Raw genomic sequence first — 20,348 nt, 5'->3', positions numbered from 1 at the left:
TTCTATTGTATTGTTCTATTCTATTCTGTTCTGTTCTATGCTATGCTATGCTATGCTATTCTACCCCATTCCATATTTTCTATTGTATTCTATTCTATTGTATTGTATTGTATTGTATTGTATTGTATTCTATTCTAGTATTGTATTGAATTCTAATTCTATTTTATTCTATTCTAATTCTAATTCTATTCTAATTTACTCTATTCCTATTCCTCAGGCCAAGGGAGGAGAAGGGGCTCAGGGGAGGCACAGAAAGACACCCCTGCCAATCTGGCCAAGATGGGAGGAGCGTTGTGGAGAAGCAGCTCCGGGAGACGCAGCAACCCCACCTGGCAAAGGACCCCAAACAGGCCAGGAGCGCTTTGGACAGGCAGGGATCCCCCTCCCCCCGGCCTTGGTGCAGATCCAGCCAACAAAAAAAAAAAAGGCCGAGGAGCTCCAAAGAGAAGCCCGTTTCTCTTCTTTCTGAAGGAGGGAAGGTTCTGCTTCTGTGAGAAGCCCGACTTTCCTCTCCGGAGCAGGCGCGGCCCATCACCCCGTGCCCCTCTTGGCCCACTGCTCTCTCCCTCGGGATGGGGGGCAGGCGGCTCAAGACCCCAGGCGGCCTCAGCCTTCCCTGGGAGGCTGGCCTTCCCCAGCTGCCTGAAACCCTCATCCTGGGAACGGAAATGCGGATACCTGAAACGGAGACCCATGAAATTGGGGGTGGGTGGGTGGGAAAGGCAGGGCCCCGCTGGAGGGGTGGGCGACGGCAGCAGCTGCTGGCAGGTCAAGCAGCGGGACCCTCCTGCTCCCCCGGCGGCACAGAGAGAGCCTGTGAGGGCAAGGGGCTGCTCCTTCCCAGGCCAGCTGGGTTCGCCTGGAAGGCGGCAGCGGCAGTGAGGGGGCTGCTCTTTTGGGCAAAGCCCCCCGGAGGGGATTAGAAGGGCGGCAAGTGTTCCTGGCCCCGGGCAGAAGGATTTCCCCAGGAGGAAAAAAAAGCAGCACGGCTGGGCAGGAGGTTAGTTCCGCCAGGGAAGAGGAAAGCTGGCAGCAAGGAAAGACTCGGGAGCAACGGAGGCGCTCAAACGGGCACAGAGGGAGAAACACGCATCTAAGCCACAGGACAGAAAGATGGCGGTCTGGGGGGTTCAAGCCACAGGACAGGAGAGGCAGGAGCGAAAGAGGAAGCCCCAGCAGAGAGGCCCAAAGGAGAGGAGGGGCTGAGGGCAGAGCCGCTTCCAAGCCCCTGTATCTGGGAAGGGAATGATGGTCCCTGTCACCAGAGGACCAGGTGTGTCCACAAGGGAGGGCCCAGATTCTGACCAGGCCTGGGGCCAGACGGCCTCAGCCTTGGGTGGGAGGACCAGCAGCCCTGAAGGGGAGAAGGGGGGGGGGGAAGCCACGCAGGACACGGACAAGTCTTTTCTTCGGTTTATTGTGAACGGTATAAAAATAAGGCAACCGACATCAGTTCCTGAGCAGGCTGAGGAGACGGGGCGGGCCGGCCGGCCGGGCGAAGGGGCCCCCCTCAATGAAGGCCCGAGGAAAGTCCCCTTTGGGGTGCAGGTGAGGGAGGAGCCCCGGAGCGCAAGGATTTGCGGGGCTGGAGGAGCAGAGGCCTCCCCAACAAGGGAGGAGACGTGGCTCAAGGCAGGGGGAGGGGAGCCACCGTCTCCCCTTTGGGTCCCCCAGATCCGTCTCTGCTCCCACTCAAGAGGGTGGAGGGGAGGCTGATCCTGCAAATCAGGGGTGGAAGTTGAACCCCCTTCAACCTCTCCACGGACTGCCTCACCCCCAGAGCAGAACCGCGTCCTGGCCTGGACCCTCCGCTCTGGACTGGCAGCTCCTGACTACGGGAGAGGGCCAGATCAGCCCCGAAAGCAGACCGGGCCGGGCCGGGCTTCAGAGAAAGCAGAGGGGTGGTGGTGGCCATGTTGCCCGGTCCCCTCTGGGGATGCCTTCAAGAGCCTCCCCTTTCTCCACAGCTCCCGGGGCCCCCCACCTGGGCCCCCCAAGACGGTCCGCGCAAGCCTTGACGTCCGCCCAGTCTTCACACACAGGAGGAGAAGCCGTAGCGGGGGGCTGCCTTGGAGGGGGGCGCAGTGGCGTGCGCAGGGTGCTTCAGCTGCAGAACGAGCTTGCATCCTTCCACTTCCGCCCCCTGGGAGAAAGGCAAGAGGAAGCTCTGGTGATGAGAGGACTGGACGGCCGCTTGGAAATGCAGTCGCCTCCCTATGAAGGGCCCGTCCTCTGTGCAGGACGCTCCCCTTCTCTGTCCCTTTCCCTACTAGGACACCCCCAGATTGCTCGCCACGCCCACTCCGGAGCCCCATCCCCGCGTGCTTCCATAAAACAGGGGAAGAGCCACCCTCCTCCCTGCTGTTGTGCACATCCTCCGACTGCATCTTCCGCTGCCTGGACCAGCTGGTCAAGCCGGCCATGAACAGGCCAGCGGCCACCAAGAGAAGTTGCCGGCCTCGGGACACTCCCCTCCCACCCCACCCCGCACCGCGGTTCCCATCCAGCTGCCCTGACATCAGTGAGGCCGCCCCACTTTGGCTCTTGGCCTTCTCATCACCCGGGAGCCGAAAGGCCGAGGGCCACAGCCGGTTCCTCTGCAGGCGGGCCCTCCAACCCGCTGCCGGAGGCCCAGGGGGACCTGGGTGTGGATACGTCATCAATGCCCACCTCTCCACCTCAGGGCCAGGGGAGGGAGGGAGGGAGGGAGGGAGCCGCACCTGCAGGGCCACATAAGCAGCTTCGGCGGCCTCCTTGTGGCTGTAGTTGACGAAGGCACAGGACTTGTGAGGGAGGCAGCGGATGGAGTCAATGGGTCCAAACCTGCCCCAGGAGAAAGTTGGGTGTCAAAGTTGGTCTTGCCCTAGCGGCCCCCTTACTTCCATGGGGTGCCTACTGGTCACCAGAAGGGAGGGGGGGGATAAGGAGGGAAGGAGCCACAAGCCCCCCAGATCCATTCCCCCACACACACACAAGAGCAGACCAACTTACGGCTGAAAATAGCGAAGCAGGACGTGCTGGGTGATCCTGGGCGCCAGGTTCCCCACCCAGACGGCAAACCAGTCTCTGCAAGGGAACATGTGGGATCACATGCCTCAGGAACAGGAGGCCCCACCCGAGCCTCCAACGACCACTAGGCCGCTCTACCCTCACCCAGTTCCAATGGGACCCCTGCCTCAAAAGGTCTGAGGAATGCATCGGACCAGCCCACCTGCTCCGGGGCAGCAGCCATCACGAGGGCAGAGCTGCTGCAGCTGAGCCAATAGCCCACCCCTCCCGAGGAAGCAGCGTTGGGAGGGGCTCCCTTTTCCTCCTCCCCCAACCCCCCCCTCCCCGTCCTTGGCAGTTTGGGAGGGGCAGCTGGCAGACTCTGGGTTGGCGGACCAGCTGCAGCGCTCTCTGGATTTGACAGTGGTGATCCACCTCTCTGCTGTGGAGCTGGGCCTGGGACGATCCAGCCTTGCCTGCCCCGGGGCCTTTCTGGGTCTTTGTGCTGCAGCTCTGGGACTGCAGGCTTGCCTCAGTGCTAGGAATCCCCCCCCAGGGGGACAGGGAGGCCAGTTCCGCAGCTGCTGAGTTTATGGAAAGAAGGGGCGTAGACCCAGCCGTGCATAAGGTCCCCTGAGCAGCAGAAATGGCCCAGAAGAGAGAGAGAGAGAGACCGGCCTGGGGAGGCCTACAGAAGAGTCTACGCAAAGAGCCGGAAGGAGGCAGGGAGCTGTTGAGAAGGAACAGCGGAACGGACACAGATTCTTCCTGGAGGTAAATCAACCGTTCGTTGTGCTTGGACCCTGGCCGAACGTTGGGCTCTAATTTTGCTGTTTTAGATCAGGGGGTCCCCAAACTTGGCAACTGGTGGACTTCAACTCGCAGAATTCTCCAGCCAGCACGACAGCCGTGTTGTGGCCCTGAAGCAGAGGTCTCCAAACTCGGCGACTTTTAAGACGTGTAGACTTCAACTCCCAGAATTCTCCAGCTAGCAGAGCAGAGCATAACCATAGCAGGCTGGAGAATTCTGGGAGTTGAAGTCCACACCTCTTAAAGTTGCTGAGTTTGGAGACCTCTGCTTTAGCTTCGCTCTTTTAAGAGTCAGTCTGTGCCCCCTCCCCCAAACTGACCCTGACCCTGCTGGGGCTGCCTCAGCTCACGTGCAGGGAAGAAACTCAAAATCTTCCGGTAAGACGCTTCCTCCCGCTTTCCAGGGCTTCCTGCTCCTCACCTGCCTGGGGCCTTTGCAACTGGAGGTGCCAGCCGGGTGGTGGCAATGGCCTGGGCACTGCTGTCTGGGTACCGCTGCCCGCCTGGCTGCTTTCCTTGACCGGCAGGGAGAAAAAAAGAGCGACAGGTGAGGAGGGCCAGCGACGGCATGGTCTCTCTGTACACCTGCCAGGCAGCCACTGTCCACCTGTGCCCATCATTGGGGTTAGAACTGACCAGGCACTGACCTCCTGAGCTCCAATCCCCCAAACTACTTACCAGGCAGAGGCAGCTGTGTTTCCCAGTTACGGCGGAAGCAGTACAGCCGGCTCTCCTGCCAAAGAAAGGGGACCGGCTGAGTCTCGGCCAGTAGCGCAGCAGTCCTGGCCGGCTCTTTCACACAAGGCGCCATTCTCTCCCCGGATGAAACCAACCACCGCCACAAGCGAAAGATGTTATCAGTGGGATTGGGTGTGTGTGTGTGTGCGTGTCCGGAGAAGCCAGCTGTGCTCCTGATGCCACCACAATAGGATGTGACGGTCTGCACGTCAGGTGAAGCTGGCCATTCACGCATCATACACGTTGCACTGCTCGGCATGCTGGGTTGATAGCAGTATTGTTAAGCCCAGCAGGGCTTGTCTGCTCGGGGCAGAGACCCACAAACTGTGGCTTGAAGGCAGTCCAAAGTGGCTTATTGGCCGAGCCAGGGAAACGATCCCACTGACCTCCCTGAGAGATCTCTTGGGGGGGGGCGGGGTTTCCTCCGCTGCCCACGTTAGGAAGGCAGGAGAGAAAACCAGGCGCCGGAGCCACCAGCTAAGGGGGCCAGGAGGCCTCCTCAGAGGATGCAGGGGAGGCTCCCCTCCAAGGGGTGCAGAGAGCATCCGTTAAGGGGAACAGAAAGGGCCCGCTGAGAGGGTGGCTCGCCCCCTCAAGGCCTCCTCCCGGCCAACCGGCCCTTTTTCCTCCACCGAAGCCAAGCACACAGGTTTGTCTCACGGGCCAAACGCCCGCCTGGCTTGGGCCAAACCGTCCAGGCAAGCCTGCAGGGGAATGACCCGGCTTGACCTCAAGAGCCCAGCTAGGAAAGGAAGCCCCCTCGCCTCTCCTCGCTCACCAGGGAATGCTGGATCTGGCACTTCTGGAGCTGGATGGCGGCATCGCCGCGGAAGCCATCGAAGGGCAGGAGCTGCTGGAAGGTCCTTGCCGCCTCTGCGTATTGCTGGGGATTGGGGGGGGGGGGAAACAGACAGGAGAGAGTCGCCCGGGGTCCCCCAGGGCCCTCCCCGCCCTGCCCTGCCCCTCTAGATTACCTTGAGGCCTAGGAGCGCCTTGCCCTGGCGAAAGAGGCCTCTGGGCCAGCCCGGCTGCAGGCTCAGGGCCTGTTGCGCATCCCGCAGGGCTGCTGCGTGGCTCTGCAGCTTCTCGTAGCAGAAGGAGCGGTTCCCGAAGAACCTGGGGGCAGGAGGAGGGGCAGAGGTCAGGCAGGCGCTCTTCCTCCCAGGGAGCCCTGTCTGTGGCCACTTACCCGCAGCCGGTATCGCCAGCGGAAAAATTTGCATCGCACACACACACACACACACACACACACAGGTGGCATGGAACTTTCCAAAGCCCACTCCAGGCAGAACTTGCTTCTCCCCCAGGCAGCCCTGGGGCTCAAGGCCGGGAGCAGAATCCAGCCAAAAATGATCCGGTCCCTTCCTCTCCCTCTTAAGATCAGCTCAGGGCTACCTTCCAAACGCTCGACGCAGTCCCCAAAGCCCCCGAGGCCCAGGGCCTGGGGAAGGGAGCCCAGCGTTCGCTCTCCCCCCAAGGACCCAGGTGTGAAGGCTCGGAAGACACCACCTGGCTGTGCAATGGGACCCTCTGGGGCCCCTGGGGCCCATCTCTCTCCCTCAGTCCTGCCTCCAGCACGAGGTTCTTGTGGAAAGAAACGAGGAACGGCAGTGCCGGGGGCACGGATTCCTTTGGGGAAGGAAGGAGGGCCAAAGAGCAGCACCTCAAGCTTTGCCCCCTTGTTCCGGGGTGCTCAGGACAGGGTCCAACCCAGCCGTCGTGCGGATTCGGCTCAGCTTCTCTGCCTCCACAGCTGCCTTCTGCGCTGGAGGGGAACATCCATGCCCTTGGCCGCTGACCTTGGCCACCCAGGACAGGGATGGGGCAACTTGACAGCACAAAATGAAGCGAGGGATGGCAGGGCGCTCGAGTGGCAGCCGCTAAGCCCTCCCCTCACATCCGACCCTAGCAAGCAAAGCATTCCCCCACATTGTCAGGAAAAGTGCCAGCCCATTTCTCTTGGAGCAAGCCGCTCGCTTCCAAGGAGAGCAAAGGGCTGCAAGCCGCCTCTCAAAAGCCCCCCCGTGCCTCTGAACCACACCCCACCCCCCGCCAGCAAAAAGCCAGGCTGGTGACTGACATGCCCCATTTGAAGGACCAACAGGGATGGAACCGTGACATGGAAGAGAAACCTCCAGGCGCCCGCTGGGGCTGTGCAGTCCCTTCCAACCTTCCTGACAACATTTCTCCAGGATTGCCCCCACCTGCCCACCCCTCTGAGTTTCTGCCACCCCCAGCCTGTCTCGTCCATGAGAGATCCAGCTGCCTTGTTTTCAGCTGCCCTCTTTGTTGGTTGCCTTCAACCTCTGGGACCCTTTCCTGTTGCTCTCTGGGAGGGGGGGGGCAGCCATGTGATGTTAGGCGTTTCTGCCACTTCAGAATCCAGCTTGCCCGCCCGGTGGTTCTGTGGCCTGCAAACCTTGATCTCAGCAGAACTGGAGATGAATGCCCCTCACCCATTAGCACAGTGATGGCTAACCTTTTCAGCTTGTTGTGTCAAAAATCGGGAAAAAGTGTAGCCTTCCTCGGGTCGTGTGTCACTTCAAGAAATATCAATAATTTGGTTTATGACGGACTGGGCTGGGGTGATCACACAGGGCTGTGAAACTCGTCTCCCTGGTCTCAGGGCTGCAGGTGCAGGATGTGGGGATCGGAAGGCCACCTTACAGGGCTGTGAACCTCATGGATCTCCTTTCCTCCTGTAGCGTTCCTGAGGTAATGAAACTGACAAACCTCAGTTTATGGCGGTTAAAGCTGGTTCTCTGCTGCAAAGATCTTGCGGCAGCGGTGACACCACACCTCCATGCAACAAGCAGGGAGCAGGGATTGGAGCAGAGCACAGGCAGCCTCTAAATGTGCAGGTTTTCCCCACACCAACAGGCGTGTCAGTCAAAGTGCCTCGGCGTGTCACGAGTGACACGCGTGTCATAGGTTAGCCATCACTGCATTAGCACTTGCCCCTTCTTCATAGGGAAATTTAAAGGTTCCCCTTGCACAGACGTGCTAGTCGTTTCCGGCTCTAGGGGGCGCTGCTCATCTCCGTTACCAAGCCGAAGAAGAAGAGTCAGCGCTGCCCGAAGACGTCTCCGTGGTCAGGTGGCCGGCAGGACTTAACGCCTTCCAAAGGACACAACGCCGAACGCTGTTTCCTTCCCACCAAAGCGGTCCCTATTTTTCTACTTGCATTTTTTTTTAAAACGTGCTTTCGAACTGCTAGGTTGGCAGAAGCTGGGAGAAGGAACGGGAGCTCACTCCAGGATGCACCGCCGAACCGCCGAACTTTCTGCATTTCCTTGGATGGATTTTCTTCTCCCCCTTTGTTTTGCCAAAGGCTGAAATTGCTTTTATTCCAGGCATGATTTTATGTCTTAACTTAAGCATTTCACTCTATTAAGATGTCACAAAGAGTTCCAAGTCACCGTAGAACTGTTCAGCCTCCACTTCCTCTGCATTGAAGATGGAAACACAGGATCAGCCTGGACTCAAAACGCAGGGGTGGATTAAGGCTCACTGGTGCCCTAAACACTGACAAATCTTGGTGCCCGCCTTCTTTGTAAGCACTGTACAAACAAAGCCATGTTCCCAACTTGCACCAAGACAAATTCCTTGTGTGTCCAATCACACTTGGCCAATAAAGAAGAACTTTCTGGTGCCCGCTTTGGGCCTGGTGCCCTAAGCACATTGCTTAGTCTGCTTAATGATTCATACACCACTGCGAGTCAAAGATTTTGAGGGTTGTGTTCGAGTACTAAGTTTTAACTAACTAGCTAACTGACTCTCGTTATGTGGAGGGACTCATTCCTGATTGTTTAAGTTTGCTGGTTCTCCAAGGGACAAGGCTGACTCTTGACCTCGCTGCTCAAGCAGGTGACGTTTCTCCGGGCCAAGGATACGCAGGCAGAAGCAACCTCTCTCCGTTTGCCTCTCCACGGCAGCTGGGCACCCTCCTGGAGATCATCCAGCCACCCCGAGAGGCCCCAGGGCTGGCCCCGCTCGCTCTCCACTTTCCTAAGCCTTCTACTCGTCTTCCAGGGTAACGCTGGCATTGTCCTTTAGCTGTGCACTTGGGCTTGCTGGAAGGGGGTTCCCACATCCTTCTCCAGCACATGGAAGAGACCTGCAACTTTGAAAGCCTGCAACTTTGTTCTTTCTTCTTTCTGAAGGTGCAGATGGAGCGATAAACCAGAGGGGGGCTGCCGAGGATGCGGAAGAGGAAGAGTTGAGCGTTGTCATCCAGGCGGAGGAGCCGGCAAACTTTAGCCTGCCAGCTTGAAAGGTGGTTTGCTCTGCTGCGAAGACTGGCCTCCTCCTGCTCCCGCCCACTGAGGACAGAGCCGGGATACGAGCCAGATTAGCCCAGGCATTCTAGCCACTACAGGCCTAAGATGCAAGGCCTCCGTCCAGGTGGGGAGAGAGAGGCCCTTTGGGGCTGCTCCTCCTGAACCATCAGAAATGCTCTGGACACACGACTTCTTCTTCTCCTCCTCCTCCTCCCCCCTTTTGTTAGGGCTTTTCCAGAAGGGGGAGGGGGAGGGGGGGGCTCCTCTCTAAATCACAGCACGTAAAGTGCTTTTCCAATAAACAGGTTGAGCTGGCAGCCTCCTTAATTTAACAAACTATTATGCCTTTTTATTTATCTGCCTTTTCCTAACACACCAAGTGCAGGAGTCTGCCTTGCAGGGACGTGTCTTACTTACTTACTCCTCCCTGGCTAGATAAGACATATATGTCTTATCGCTACACTGAAATTCTTACCGCTCCTTTCGGTATCTCCGTTTCTGGCTGGCTTACAGCCCAGAGGTGGGGGTGGGGGGGATGGCAGGAGGGGGAAGTCACCGTTTCCTGAATTTTGGCCAAGCCTTCCGTGTGACTCTCCTTTGCAAAGGCAGCAGTGCTTTCCAAGGCCAGCTGACTCCGCAGGGCTCCCTTTCTGGTATTGCTGGCCCCTCCTTTCTCCAGGGAGCCTCACCCTCCACCCTCCCTGGCTCCACACAGCACAAACACAACACCAACCTCCTCTAACAACGCCCTGCATTTCTTAACAGATATCCACCATTTTATAAATTTCCAACAAAATGTGTGTGTGTAGCGAAGCCAGGCACATACCAATGTGCCTTAATCAGGCAAGAAGCTTCTTGCACGAGACATTCCATAGTTTGCCAAACAGCCAAAACTCTACCCTCAAGGCCACGCCGGGCATCCTGGTCCCCGCAGCCAGCTTCTTAGCGGGCTTAGTCCCCCCCTTAGGCAACCCCCTCCCATCAGGTCCTTGGGTTCAAGGGAGATCAGACAGGTCCTTGGGGTCCCCTCTGGGGTGTGGCGCCCCTTTCTCTTGCTCCCATCCCTGGGACACCAAGCGGGAGTGGGGGCCAGCCTGCCAGCACCCCCTCCCGGCCACAGTCCTTCCTTCCCACCTTTTCGGAGGGAGAGGTGCCTGGAAGCAGGAAGCAAAGCCAATTCCCTCCTCCCTGCAGCTGGCACTCCAAGCCCTGAGTGCCAAAGGAACGGGCTGGTGGGCTCAGAAAGGCTTCCCAAGGCAGGAGGTCAATCAATCAATCAGAATAGAGCTGGAAGGGACCCTGGAGGTCTTCTAGTCCAGCCCCCTGCTCAAGACAGGGGGCTCCTCCCCTGATTATTTTCCATCCATTGCTTCTTGCCTTGCCTTCTGGGGCTTTGGAGAATAGCTTGACCCCCTCTTCTTTGGAGCAGCCCCTCCGATATTGGAACATGGCTGTCGTGTCACCCCTAATCCTTCTCTTCTCTAGACTGGCCGTACGCATTTCCTGCAACCGTTCTTACGTTTTTGTCTCCAAGCCCGAAGTCACTTCTTCAATGCCACTGTGACTTCAAACAGTCACTAAATGAACTGTTGTAAGTCAAGGACTACCTGCATTTGTACTCATTTGCCACTGTCTGGTTGTCTGCAATCACATGGAGCAGGGGGTCTCCAACTGTGGCAACTTCAAGACCCGTGGAGTTCAATTTCCCAGAGTTCCTCAGCCAGCGAAGGTCTGAATTGATTTGTGTTAAGGAGGACACATATTTTGACACGGGTGGCTCGGCGGCTAAGACGCTGAGCTTGTCGATCAGAAAGGTCGGCAGTTCGGCGGTTCGAATCCCTAGCGCTGCCACGTCATGGAGTGAGCTCCTGTTCCTTGTCCCAGATTCTGCCAACCTAGCAGTTCGAAAGCACGTAAAACATGCAAGTAGAAAAATAGGGACCCCTTTGGTGGGAAGGGAACAGCGTTCCATGCGCCTTTGGCGTTCAGTCATGCCGGCCCACATGACCACGGAGACGTCTTCAGACAGCGCTGGATCTTCTTCGGCTTTGGAATAGGGATGAGCACCAGTGCCCCCTAGAGTTGGGAAAGACTAGCACGGAGGTGCAAGGGGGACCTTTACCTGGACTTCAGTCAGGAAGACTTTGCTGCCACCATCCTCCTCATCCTGGCCATTGACAGGAATTTCACCTCGCTTGTACACAGTAGGGAAGCACTTAGAATGGCTTGTGGGAAACAGGATGAAGGCCTAGGCAACAGTCTACAGACAGGCAGGAGTTACTTGATCCACAAACTGTTTTACACACGTCCCCTCCCCCTTGTGCTAGATGCCCCCAGAAGCCAAAGCTTCTTCCTGCCCATGAGCACCGTTTCTTCTCAAGACCAAATTCAGGCTGAACAACTGCCTGTACTGGGGGAGCTGAGAGGGTGTGTGTGTGTGTGTGCGCGTGTGTCAACCGAATACGCTCGAATTCAAGTCCAGACGCACCGATGCCATCCAGACTTCTGGGGTTGGGGGTGGGGGCAAGGCCCTCCAACAACCCGACCTCACCTGTATTCCTGGGGGTTCAGCTTAATAGCTTCGGTAAAGAGGAGCACGGCCTGATGGAAGAGCCCCTGCTTGGCGGTTTCATTCCCACAATCTGGAGGAGAAAAGGATTATTTCAAACGAGGAAAAATTGTGATCGTAGAGGTGGAATTAACCTTTGGACTGTCTAGGAATCAGAGGTCTCCAAACTTGGCAAGTTTAAAACTTGTGGACTTCAACTCCCAGGATTCTCCAGCCAGCATAACCCTTTCTCTGTTCTTGCCCCCTTCACGTATGAATCTTTGCAAGCTCCATGAAGGAAACTGAGGCTAAATCCATTTCGCTGCATATATATGTACAATGACAATAAAGATTATTATTAATTCCCAGAGAGAAAGTTTTCCTGGGCGCCCATCCACACTCCAAATGGATTGCCCTGGAATCGCTCTAGAAAGGGGCAGGCAGCTGCTGCTGCTGCAATTATATTCTAATTATTTGGGGGTAATCTACAGTTAGATTCACCATCTAAGACTCGTGGGAACTCTGTAATTCAAGTCCCAACCAAGGACCTAAACCAGGGGTCCCCAACCACCGGGCCCCAGACCGATACCGGTCCGTAGATCATTTTCTACCGGGCCGCCGGTTTGCTGGGCGCCGCCATCTTGTTTCGACGAGAAAGTGCGTCCAGGTGAGCTTTTCCGTTCGAAAAGCGGCGTTTGGGTCCTGAAGGAATCCTCGCGCCTTAGTTTCATCGAGGGGGGGGGGGCGGCTTCGAACGAAGAGCCGTCCCGATGGCGGAGGAGATTAAGAAAGCACAAAAAAGGTACAGAGGAGGAGTTGAAGGTGGCGGGGAGAAGCACGGGAAGGCTGGCTGGCCGGTCGCTCAGCTCGCCTTGCCTTGTCATGTGTGCTGATGCCGGTACCGGGCCGCGGATCATTTTGTGATGCTGGTACCGGGCCGTGGCACAAAAAAGGTTGGGGGCCACTGACCTAAACTACCTCTAAGAATATAGGCAATTGGAAGCAGGGTGGGTTACTCTTTGTAAAATATTAGTCCTGTAAAATTTTGATAATTTCACTATTTCCAAAGAGCGAGGAAATCCTTTAATGATGACCCCAAAGGATCCAGTCAAGATGAGCAGAACAACAAATTCCTTTTTGTTATCGTTTTCATGATTACTGAAAGTAATACTAAGTTAAGTGTTTTTACGCCTTATTGTAAAACCGCTTCAAAATTGCCAAGTTTGGGGACCCCGGGTCTAGGTGAAAGCTAGGCAGTTCCCCAAATGTCTCCAGGGTTCTTGGGATGCTCTGCCCAAAACCCTTAAAGACAGGAAATGCAGGATAACTCTGTCGTAGTGGACGCACCAATTGGACTTTTTTTAAAAAAAAAGAAAAAAGAAAAACAGGCCTCCACAAGAAATGAACTATCCACCCGGGTTGTCCCACTTGGAATAACTACCCTGCCCATGACTGATCTTCCCACCCCCACACACACACAATCATTATATGCATCCCTCCAACTTACCAAACTTTCCTGCCCAGCCCTCACCCAACCTAGACCAATGTACTCTGTACTCTGCAAGCAAAAAAAGCCCCCACCAAGGACCTCCGTGGAGGGACCTGCGGCCCTGTGGGCCCTGTTAGCCTGTGCCCTTACAACGCACAGCCCTCCCATTGGAAGGGGCTGGGAAGCCCCCCCCCACCTCAAAATCAAACCCAGCCCAGGAGTCGGAAATCAGACCAAGTAACTCTCTAGCTCCCCTTGAAGAGGGGCCATTATCGCCCCCAGCCATCTGGTCTCCATCTCTTCCGTGGGACTTAAGCTTCGAGCCCCACCTCCACCCCCCCCCCCGATCGCCCTCCCTGAACAAGTTCATGTTTCTATGACTCTTTTTTTATAGCTGGTGCCAAGAACTGGCCGCAGTAGCTGACCGAGGCGGACTCAGTCGAGGCAGGATTGGGATTGTAGAAACTGTCGTTCTGCAGAGGTGGCCTAAGCCTCCATGGGCCTCTTTGCAGCTGCTTCCCATGGCTGGCTCATATTCCATCTGCTATCTAATCCTATTCTAAAACAGTTTTCACTACTATCGTTATCGAGCAGGGTCCTCTACTCTGCAAGCACGTGTTTGGTTTTCGTTCTTTCAGTGGAGGGTCGGTTTAAATTTCATTTTTTTTAAAAAAATTCAGCTCATTTTCCTACTCTTCAAACTTGGTCTTCAAACTTGGTCTTCAAACTTGGCAAGTTTAAGACTGGTGGACTTCAATTCCCAGAATTCCTGACTGGAGGAGGAATTCTGGGAGTTGAAGTCCACCAGCCTTAAAGCTGTCAAGTTTGAAGACCCCTGTTCTAGCCCAACCCCGTGCTCCAGCAGGAGATGCTTACAGAATCATAGAATAGCAGAGTTAGAAGGGACCTTGGAGGCCATCCAATCCAACCCCCTGCTCCAGCAGGAGACCTTATATATCATTTGGATTATTTTGGTGCCTCCAACAGAGAGGAAAATTGGGCAGAATAGAATAGCACAAGGGTCTTTAAACTTATTTGAGACTTGTGGACTTCAACTCCCAGAATTCCTGAGCTAACGCGACTGGAGGAGGAATTCTGGGAGTGGAAGTCCACAAGTCTTAAAGCTGTCAAGTTTGAAGAGCCATGCCTTACCCCTATCTAAGTAATTTTAAACTTCATTCTGTCTTCTAGGGAATTCTATCCCTCAATTTTATGCCACCTGAAAACACGATAAGCACAACCTATTGCTTCGTTCTATTTAGTAAGGGACCCAGAATTAAAGTTTGCAGCACCCCACTTTTTCCAATATGGCGAGGCACTGCCAAATCCAGGAAACGGCCCGCTTGGGCAGGCCTGGAAAGGCCACAGCAGCTCAGCTTTGGTGGGAAGAAGGCACTTCCAGCCGCTCACCTGCCAGCACCAGGCTCTGCTGCACTAGAGTCAACTGGAGCTCTGAAGGCTTCTGAAAATAGAAGGAGGAGGAAAAGGAGACGCCTGACATTGCCATCCCGCCCGCCCCATGGCTAACGCGAGAGGTTGCAAGCTTCCCCGGCTACTATTTTTATGTTATTTTTGTGGGCTTTATTCCGTTTTGTGAGTCATGCAGAGTCATGTGTATGCGATGGCTTGGCCCACACATTAATGAAAGACAGACGAGAGCAGCAACCTTTGAAATCAGGCCTTGTTCTGCTGAACAGAACTGGGGAAAATAACCACACACACCCCAGTGGGCAGTGACTCAAATTCACGGCTGAGGGTTTCATTCCCAGAATTTCCACGGGAGGCGCCCTCAAAGAAAAGGAAGACTTGAGTATTTTCACGCCGGATGGGTAGCTGAGTAGTCCAGGCACATCTGGAGGCCATCAGATTAGGAGGCTGGTTTCCAGAAGACAGGAAATAATCCACCAAATGCCGGATTTTGAAATTCATTTTTATCTCGCCTCTAATACTTTACTCACGGCAGCCAACCTACCAAATCCTCCTCCTATTTTCCCCCGTAACAACCACCCTGTGAGGTGGGTTCAGCTGAGAAAAAAGGGACTGGCCCAAAGTTACCCAGCTGACTTTGGCTAAGGTGGAACGAGAGGCGAGGGTCTCCCGATTTCTAGCCTGATGCCTCCACCAGTATCACTTCTGTCCCTAATGGGGAATCAAGGCGTAAATGAGGAACATATGAACCAGCCCTAGTGGGATAGGGAGGGACACCCACCCACCATAAACTCTGCCAACCAGCTGCAGACCTGAGTGGGAAGTGAGGGCTGGCCATGAAGGCTCTAAAGACTGCATTCTTTTCAGCTGGCCTTTCCCTGATGCAGCCATGGGTTCAGGGGTGGGATTCTACCGGTTCGGGCGTACCGGATGTTAAATTTACATCTGGTTCACTGACCTGATAGTTGAACCGACCGACTGGCTGGCCTCGCCCAGCCCCTCTGGAGGGCCTCTGGACCCCGGGGGAGGCTGCTTTTGCCCTCCCAGAGGCCCGAGGGAAGCCTCTGGACCCTGGGAAAGGCGAAAAAACAGCCCTCCCGGAAGTTCCGGTAGGCCCACCATGGCCACGCCCACCCAGCAACCGGGCAGCGGTGGGATTTTTGAACCCCACCCCTGCGTGGGTTTCCTTTCAAATCCTGGAAGCTGATAAAAAGGGAGAAACTCCGGCTTTGTGGCCAAGTGAAACCATCGGCTTGCTTTGCAAGGACAGCGCAAAAGGCGATATCCGTGGAAGAGGGTTCAAGGATCTCACAACGCTGAACAACGTAGAGAAAAGAGCAAGTAAAATGCTTCTGGAACAGGAGAAGCATCGGTCTTAGGAAACCTAAGAGCCACTTTTTAGGTTCTTAGCTTTGGTCAAAGGGTGGCCGGCCGATCAAGGCACACATGGCATGGGGAAATTAGAAGCCTTACCCCCCCGCCCGCTTCCCTGTTCTACAGCTCAGGGCATATGAGCAAACTGGTGAGCGAATGGCGACATCTTACAGCGACTATGGAGAGTCACGTCCTAAAAGCAAGAGCGCCAGCTACACCACCAAATGGGATCACGGAAAAATGGGCATTTTGACGGCTGCCAGTCAGAGACGCTCCCTTTAAATCCGCATGCGGGAGACAGGAAAGGAAGAGGGTTCCTGCCCTGCTTGGAGGGTGCCAGTCTGGCTCCCGTCAGAAAAGCCGGATGGGCCTGGAGAGCGCTTTGGCCCAGCATCGGCACACGAGTCCTCACCTCTGCCTTTTGCTTCGTCTCTGCCTTCCGAGTCTCCCTGGTTTTTCCCCCTTCTTTCTCCTTCCTCGGGAGCAGAGACTGGGCACGCACCTTGCGGCGAGCTTTGGAGACAAAAGTGCTGGAGAAATCCAGGTCATCCTGTGGGCGAGAGGCGGAAAGCAGCAAGCTTCAGACCGTTCTCTGGAAGGAAAACCAGCACTGCCACCGGCCTTATGGGATACCCAAAGCTGGGACTGACATGGCCAAAGCCATCTCGCTTGCAGCGCTAATGGCTTGGTGTTGGTTGGCTGGTGGAAAATAAGCATTTCCTCCTGCTGCACTCTAAGGTAGGGATCAAACAAACAAGCCACACGGGACCAGATACCTTCAACGCGCCCCCACCCCCAAATAATATGCTTCCTGTTATCAGTCAAAATCTCAAGCAGACTCTCAGCCTCCTTGTGGACTCCTTGTCTCCTGTCCACTCACCGGCCCAGGCTCACCTCTGCCGCCTCTACCTCCTCCATACTGCTGCTGGGGCTCCTGGCTGGGGAGGCCTCATTGAAACTCCCCTCTGAGTCAGGGAGACCATCACTCAAGGTCAAAGTTCCCTCATCTTGTCCGGCTGAAGGTTTATTCTAGGGAGAGCAAAATAAAACCTTGAAGGATCTAGAAATTAACCTGGACATCTGGACTAATTTGCACAGTCGGAAACCAGCACGATCTGCTCAGATCTCTTGTCCGAGCAAAGCGATTGGCTGGAGTGCCCTTACCACAAGGCTGGCACTGAGGGTGATTTCCCAATTGGGGCTACTCTCTTCTGATTAGGGTTGAGCTCCACCCACCCACTGCAGGCAGGAGGCCCACTGGGCACAGCTGCCAGCGCAGCCAGGCGATTCACTCACTGCCTCACTCTTGGCCTTTAGCTCCAGGTTCCGCTTCTCCTGCCTCTTCCGGTCCTTCTGTCTCTGAGGATAAGCAGACAGCATCAGGTTCCCCAGCCACTCAGCTCCCCCCTTCCAAGAGGCAAACAAGCCGCACTGGCACGGCTACCTTCTTCTTCATCCTTTTCTTCTCAGCTTTCTTCTTGAGGCGTTCCTCCTCAGCGACCAGCAATTTTGCATTCCGCTCAGCCTCCTGAAAGAGAGCAGGGACCAGCCTCCTCACCCACCTGACCTCCTGGCACACTACTGTCTCCCAGGAGCAGCCAAACAAGGAACCGATGGGAAGGACCCCTGTGGGCCAAGGGCTACACCTGGCCATTGACTGGCACCAAGGATAACCTGCCAGTAAAGTAAGCACCACCACCATAGAAACAGATTTCATGAAAGAAAAACCAGAACAATGAATGGGATTCTTCCTTAAGAAGGCCACAATGTTTCACATTTTAAAAATGTTTGATTCAGCAGCAGTTTCTGGAACCCTCTGGGAAGTGGCCTTGTTTACATCAATAGCTATCAGGGAATGTGGTAATTCCGACCTGGGAGCTTTACAAAGGGGAAGGAACTCAAATAAGCACTGACTCACCTCAGCTGTAAGTTGTGGTTTCTGGGGCAAGGCCGAGCCCAAAAGAGCAAGGTCCAAATTGCTGCTTTGGGGAGGGAGAGGGACAGAAGGTGGAGAAAGAAAGGCCCTCTGAAAACCAGAGAATGTGGTGTAAGGACCATTCTGAACTTCGTCGTTGTCGCTGTCTTCTTCTGCTTCCTCAATGATGTCTTCCAAGGTCTCATACCTGGCATAGTTAATCACACTATACCAGTAGGGCTCTCCATTCAAATCTGAAAGGGGACCACAAGAGGCTAGAGTAAGCAAGACGGAAGCTTATCTGACTGAAATCTTGAAGCCATCCTCAGCCATCCAGTGTTGCACAAAAGAGCACAAAAAATGTGGATCTGACCTTGGACAGGGAAGGCAGGGTCCAAGCATTAGACTCCCCCGCCTGCCCCAGAAAGTGGAAAGGGTGAGAAAGAAGATCAGTCAAAATAATCCTGCCTTTGTTTTGTTTAGCGGACTATGGGAGACAGAAACTTGGGCAAGATTCTCTAATTTTGTTTCCTACAACCATCAAGAGCATTCCCGGAATCCCTGCAGTTTGTTTTTTGATCCGGCCGTGCTTCAAGGGCAGACACCAACCTGGAAAGTCTGTATGAACATTCATAAAGCCTTATTCATAAAGTTGAATGCAGACGCAGAAACAGTATAGTCCAGGGGTTTTCAAACTTGGCCACTTTAAGACTTGTGGACTTCCAACTCTCAGAACTGAAGTTGAAGTCTCTGGGAGTTGGAAGTCCACAAGTCTTAAAGTTGCTAAGTTGGGAACTCTTTGTCTAGGATTATGATTACTTCTTTATTTTTATCCTGCCTTTATTATTATTATTTAAATAAATAACTTGAGGCAGAGGACATACTTAATACTCCTCCCTTCTCCTATTTTCACAACAACCTTGTGAGATGAGAAGTTTGGGGGCCCCTGGTATAGTCTGTCGGCACCAAGAAACCCCTTTATTACTTTGGGTTGTTGAAACAAGCCAAGCAATTCCCAAAACTGGGCACTGAAACACTCTTCTGGGCTCACCTGTGAATGAGACCCCCTGAAGGCATTTTCTGCTTTCATTTTCTGCACCTGGGTTACCTCCCCCGCCCCCTCCAGGATTATCCCAGTTATTCTTTGGCTTGTTTGCTCCCCTTCTCCGGTTCTAAAAAGTCCGGGAGCCCCCAGGGCCACATTCACAGCCTGCTGCCAGTCGACCTTATGCAGCAGGGAGGGTTCAAAGCGAACCGATTTCTATTCCACCTTGGCTTTCCGACCGAGCCCGAGGCTGCGGACCCGCCGCCTCTTCCCCCCACCCGCGTCCGCCCCAAAGACGACGCCCGGGGCTCTCCGTTGCTTCCCTGCTCGTGGCGAGCGTCTCTCGCCTGTCTCGGACGGGCCAGCCCCGCAAGCCCCCGCCCCGCTTGCCTCCAGCGAACGTCTCCCCCCCCCGCCCGCCGCTCACAGGGGCAAGGCTGGCCCCGCCACGACCGCTCCCACTGCCGGACATAGACGGCTCCTTCACCTTCCTCCTCCTCCTCCTCTCCTTCTTCTTCCTCGACCACCAGCCGCTCCATGATCCCGCCGAGGTGGGCGGCGCCGGTGCGGCGCCTCCCGAGGGTCCCTCTGGCGGAGAGAAACGGCCCGGGCCGCAGCTGCCTTCCCTCCGGAAGCGGAATGCGCGGCCTCCTTCCGGCAGGCAGCAACAGGCCACCATCTTGGGTGGGCGGGGCCGACCGCGTGAGAGGCGGGGCTTTCAACCATTCTCGGATTCCTCTGACCAAACCTGGCCACTTTAAGACATGTGGACTTCAACTCCCAGAATTCCCCAGCCAGCACTGGCTGGGGAATTCTGGGAGTTGAAGTCCACATGTCTTAAAGTGCCAAAGTTTGGAGACTACTGAGCCGAAGGGCGGATCGGGGCCTTTCCTAATTGAAAGGCTCTGCCTAGCAAACTGGGTCGGGGGCTTGGGACGGAGAGCTTCCCTGACCCATTCGGCCGCCAGCAGGAAAACCAGGGGAATGAGCGGGTGGAATGAGCCCCTGGTGTCTGCCCGAGAGGCTTCCGCTGCAAGGAGCAACGGTGTTTTTCCCCCAATGGGTTCTGCGGTTGGCACCACATTCGGGGGGATGGGGGTTGCACCAGGCATGAGATGCTGCTGCTCTGGCAGCGGTGGGGAAGGGAATGGGGGCACAAGAGGGGTGGATGGAGGGGAGATGGGAGGAAGCGGCATGCTTGGGAACATGAGCGGCTTAAACATGTAAGACAAGAGTCTTCAAACTTGGCAGTTTTAAGACTTGTGGACTTCAACTCCCAGAATTCCCAAGCTAACATGACTGGAGGAGGAATTCTGGGAGTTGAAGTCCACAAGTCTTAAAGCTGTCAAGTTTGAAGACCCTTGATCTATCATCTATACCTGTCTGTCTGTCTATCGTCCATCCATCCATCTGTCTGTGTCTGTCTGTCTGTCTGTCTATCATAAGGGCCTTCAAACTTGGCAACTTTAAGACTTGTGGACTTCAACTCCCAGAATTCCTGAGCTAACATGACCGGAGGGGGAATTATGGGAGCTGAAGTCCACAAGTCTTAAAGCTGTCAAGTTTGAAGGCCCCTGAAAGACGAGCAAGGTGACTGCGGGTTCTTCGGACTCCATCGGGGCAGGAGAGAGCTTCTGCTGCTTTTAACGGGGGCTCCCCGGTTCTGCACCCTGGCTGGACTTCCGCCTGCCCGGAGGCCTCGTTGCCGCCCCTCGCTCAGCCCCGCAACTCCA

General features: G+C 55.3%; 1 protein-coding gene across 8 annotated transcripts; it reads right to left on the bottom strand.

The window, feature by feature from the left end:
* Positions 1-1,403: 1,403 nt before the first annotated feature.
* On the bottom strand, positions 1,404-19,317 carry TTC31 (tetratricopeptide repeat domain 31). 8 transcript variants are annotated; one of them, XM_087965710.1, is made up of 15 exons: positions 19,043-19,317; positions 17,574-17,824; positions 17,100-17,183; positions 16,952-17,014; positions 16,550-16,684; positions 16,068-16,205; positions 14,264-14,315; positions 11,368-11,458; positions 5,511-5,652; positions 5,315-5,419; positions 4,477-4,531; positions 4,220-4,313; positions 2,992-3,066; positions 2,721-2,823; positions 1,404-2,143 (listed from the first exon to the last, which is right to left on the bottom strand). In XM_087965710.1, exons 1-15 carry the CDS (start codon positions 19,152-19,154, stop codon positions 2,033-2,035), a joined length of 1,611 nt encoding a protein of 536 aa, XP_087821836.1. In that variant the 5' UTR covers positions 19,155-19,317; the 3' UTR covers positions 1,404-2,032. The 8 variants fall into 8 exon arrangements, with proteins under 8 accessions (XP_087821836.1, XP_087821843.1, XP_087821839.1 ...); XM_087965717.1 differs by having other exon boundaries at positions 4,220-4,320; positions 4,478-4,531; positions 19,043-19,315; XM_087965713.1 differs by having other exon boundaries at positions 19,103-19,306.
* Between the last annotated feature and the right edge of the window lie 1,031 nt (positions 19,318-20,348).

Source organism: Notechis scutatus, chromosome 4, assembly GCF_049901735.1.
Source record: "Notechis scutatus isolate UNSWTSFEM ecotype Mainland chromosome 4, rNotScu1.2, whole genome shotgun sequence".
Classification (NCBI taxonomy): domain Eukaryota; kingdom Metazoa; phylum Chordata; class Lepidosauria; order Squamata; family Elapidae; genus Notechis; species Notechis scutatus.
The sequence above is the reverse complement of the archived record's forward strand: the minus strand, read 5'-3'. Positions and strand labels throughout refer to the sequence as shown.

What these genes read in the sequence shown, in the direction of transcription:
- TTC31 (XM_087965717.1), bottom strand. Translation starts at nt 19,154, where the DNA reads ATGGAGCGGCTGGTGGTCGAGGAAGAAGAAGGAGAGGAGGAGGAGGAG. An exon ending in AGGCGCTCCTAGGCCTCAAG is followed by an intron (nt 5,420 to 5,510) that starts GTAATCTAGAGG and finishes CCCAATCCCCAG; the next exon opens with CAATACGCAGAGGCGGCAAG. An exon ending in GCCAGATCCAGCATTCCCTG is followed by an intron (nt 4,532 to 5,314) that starts GTGAGCGAGGAG and finishes TTTCTTTGGCAG; the next exon opens with GAGAGCCGGCTGTACTGCTT.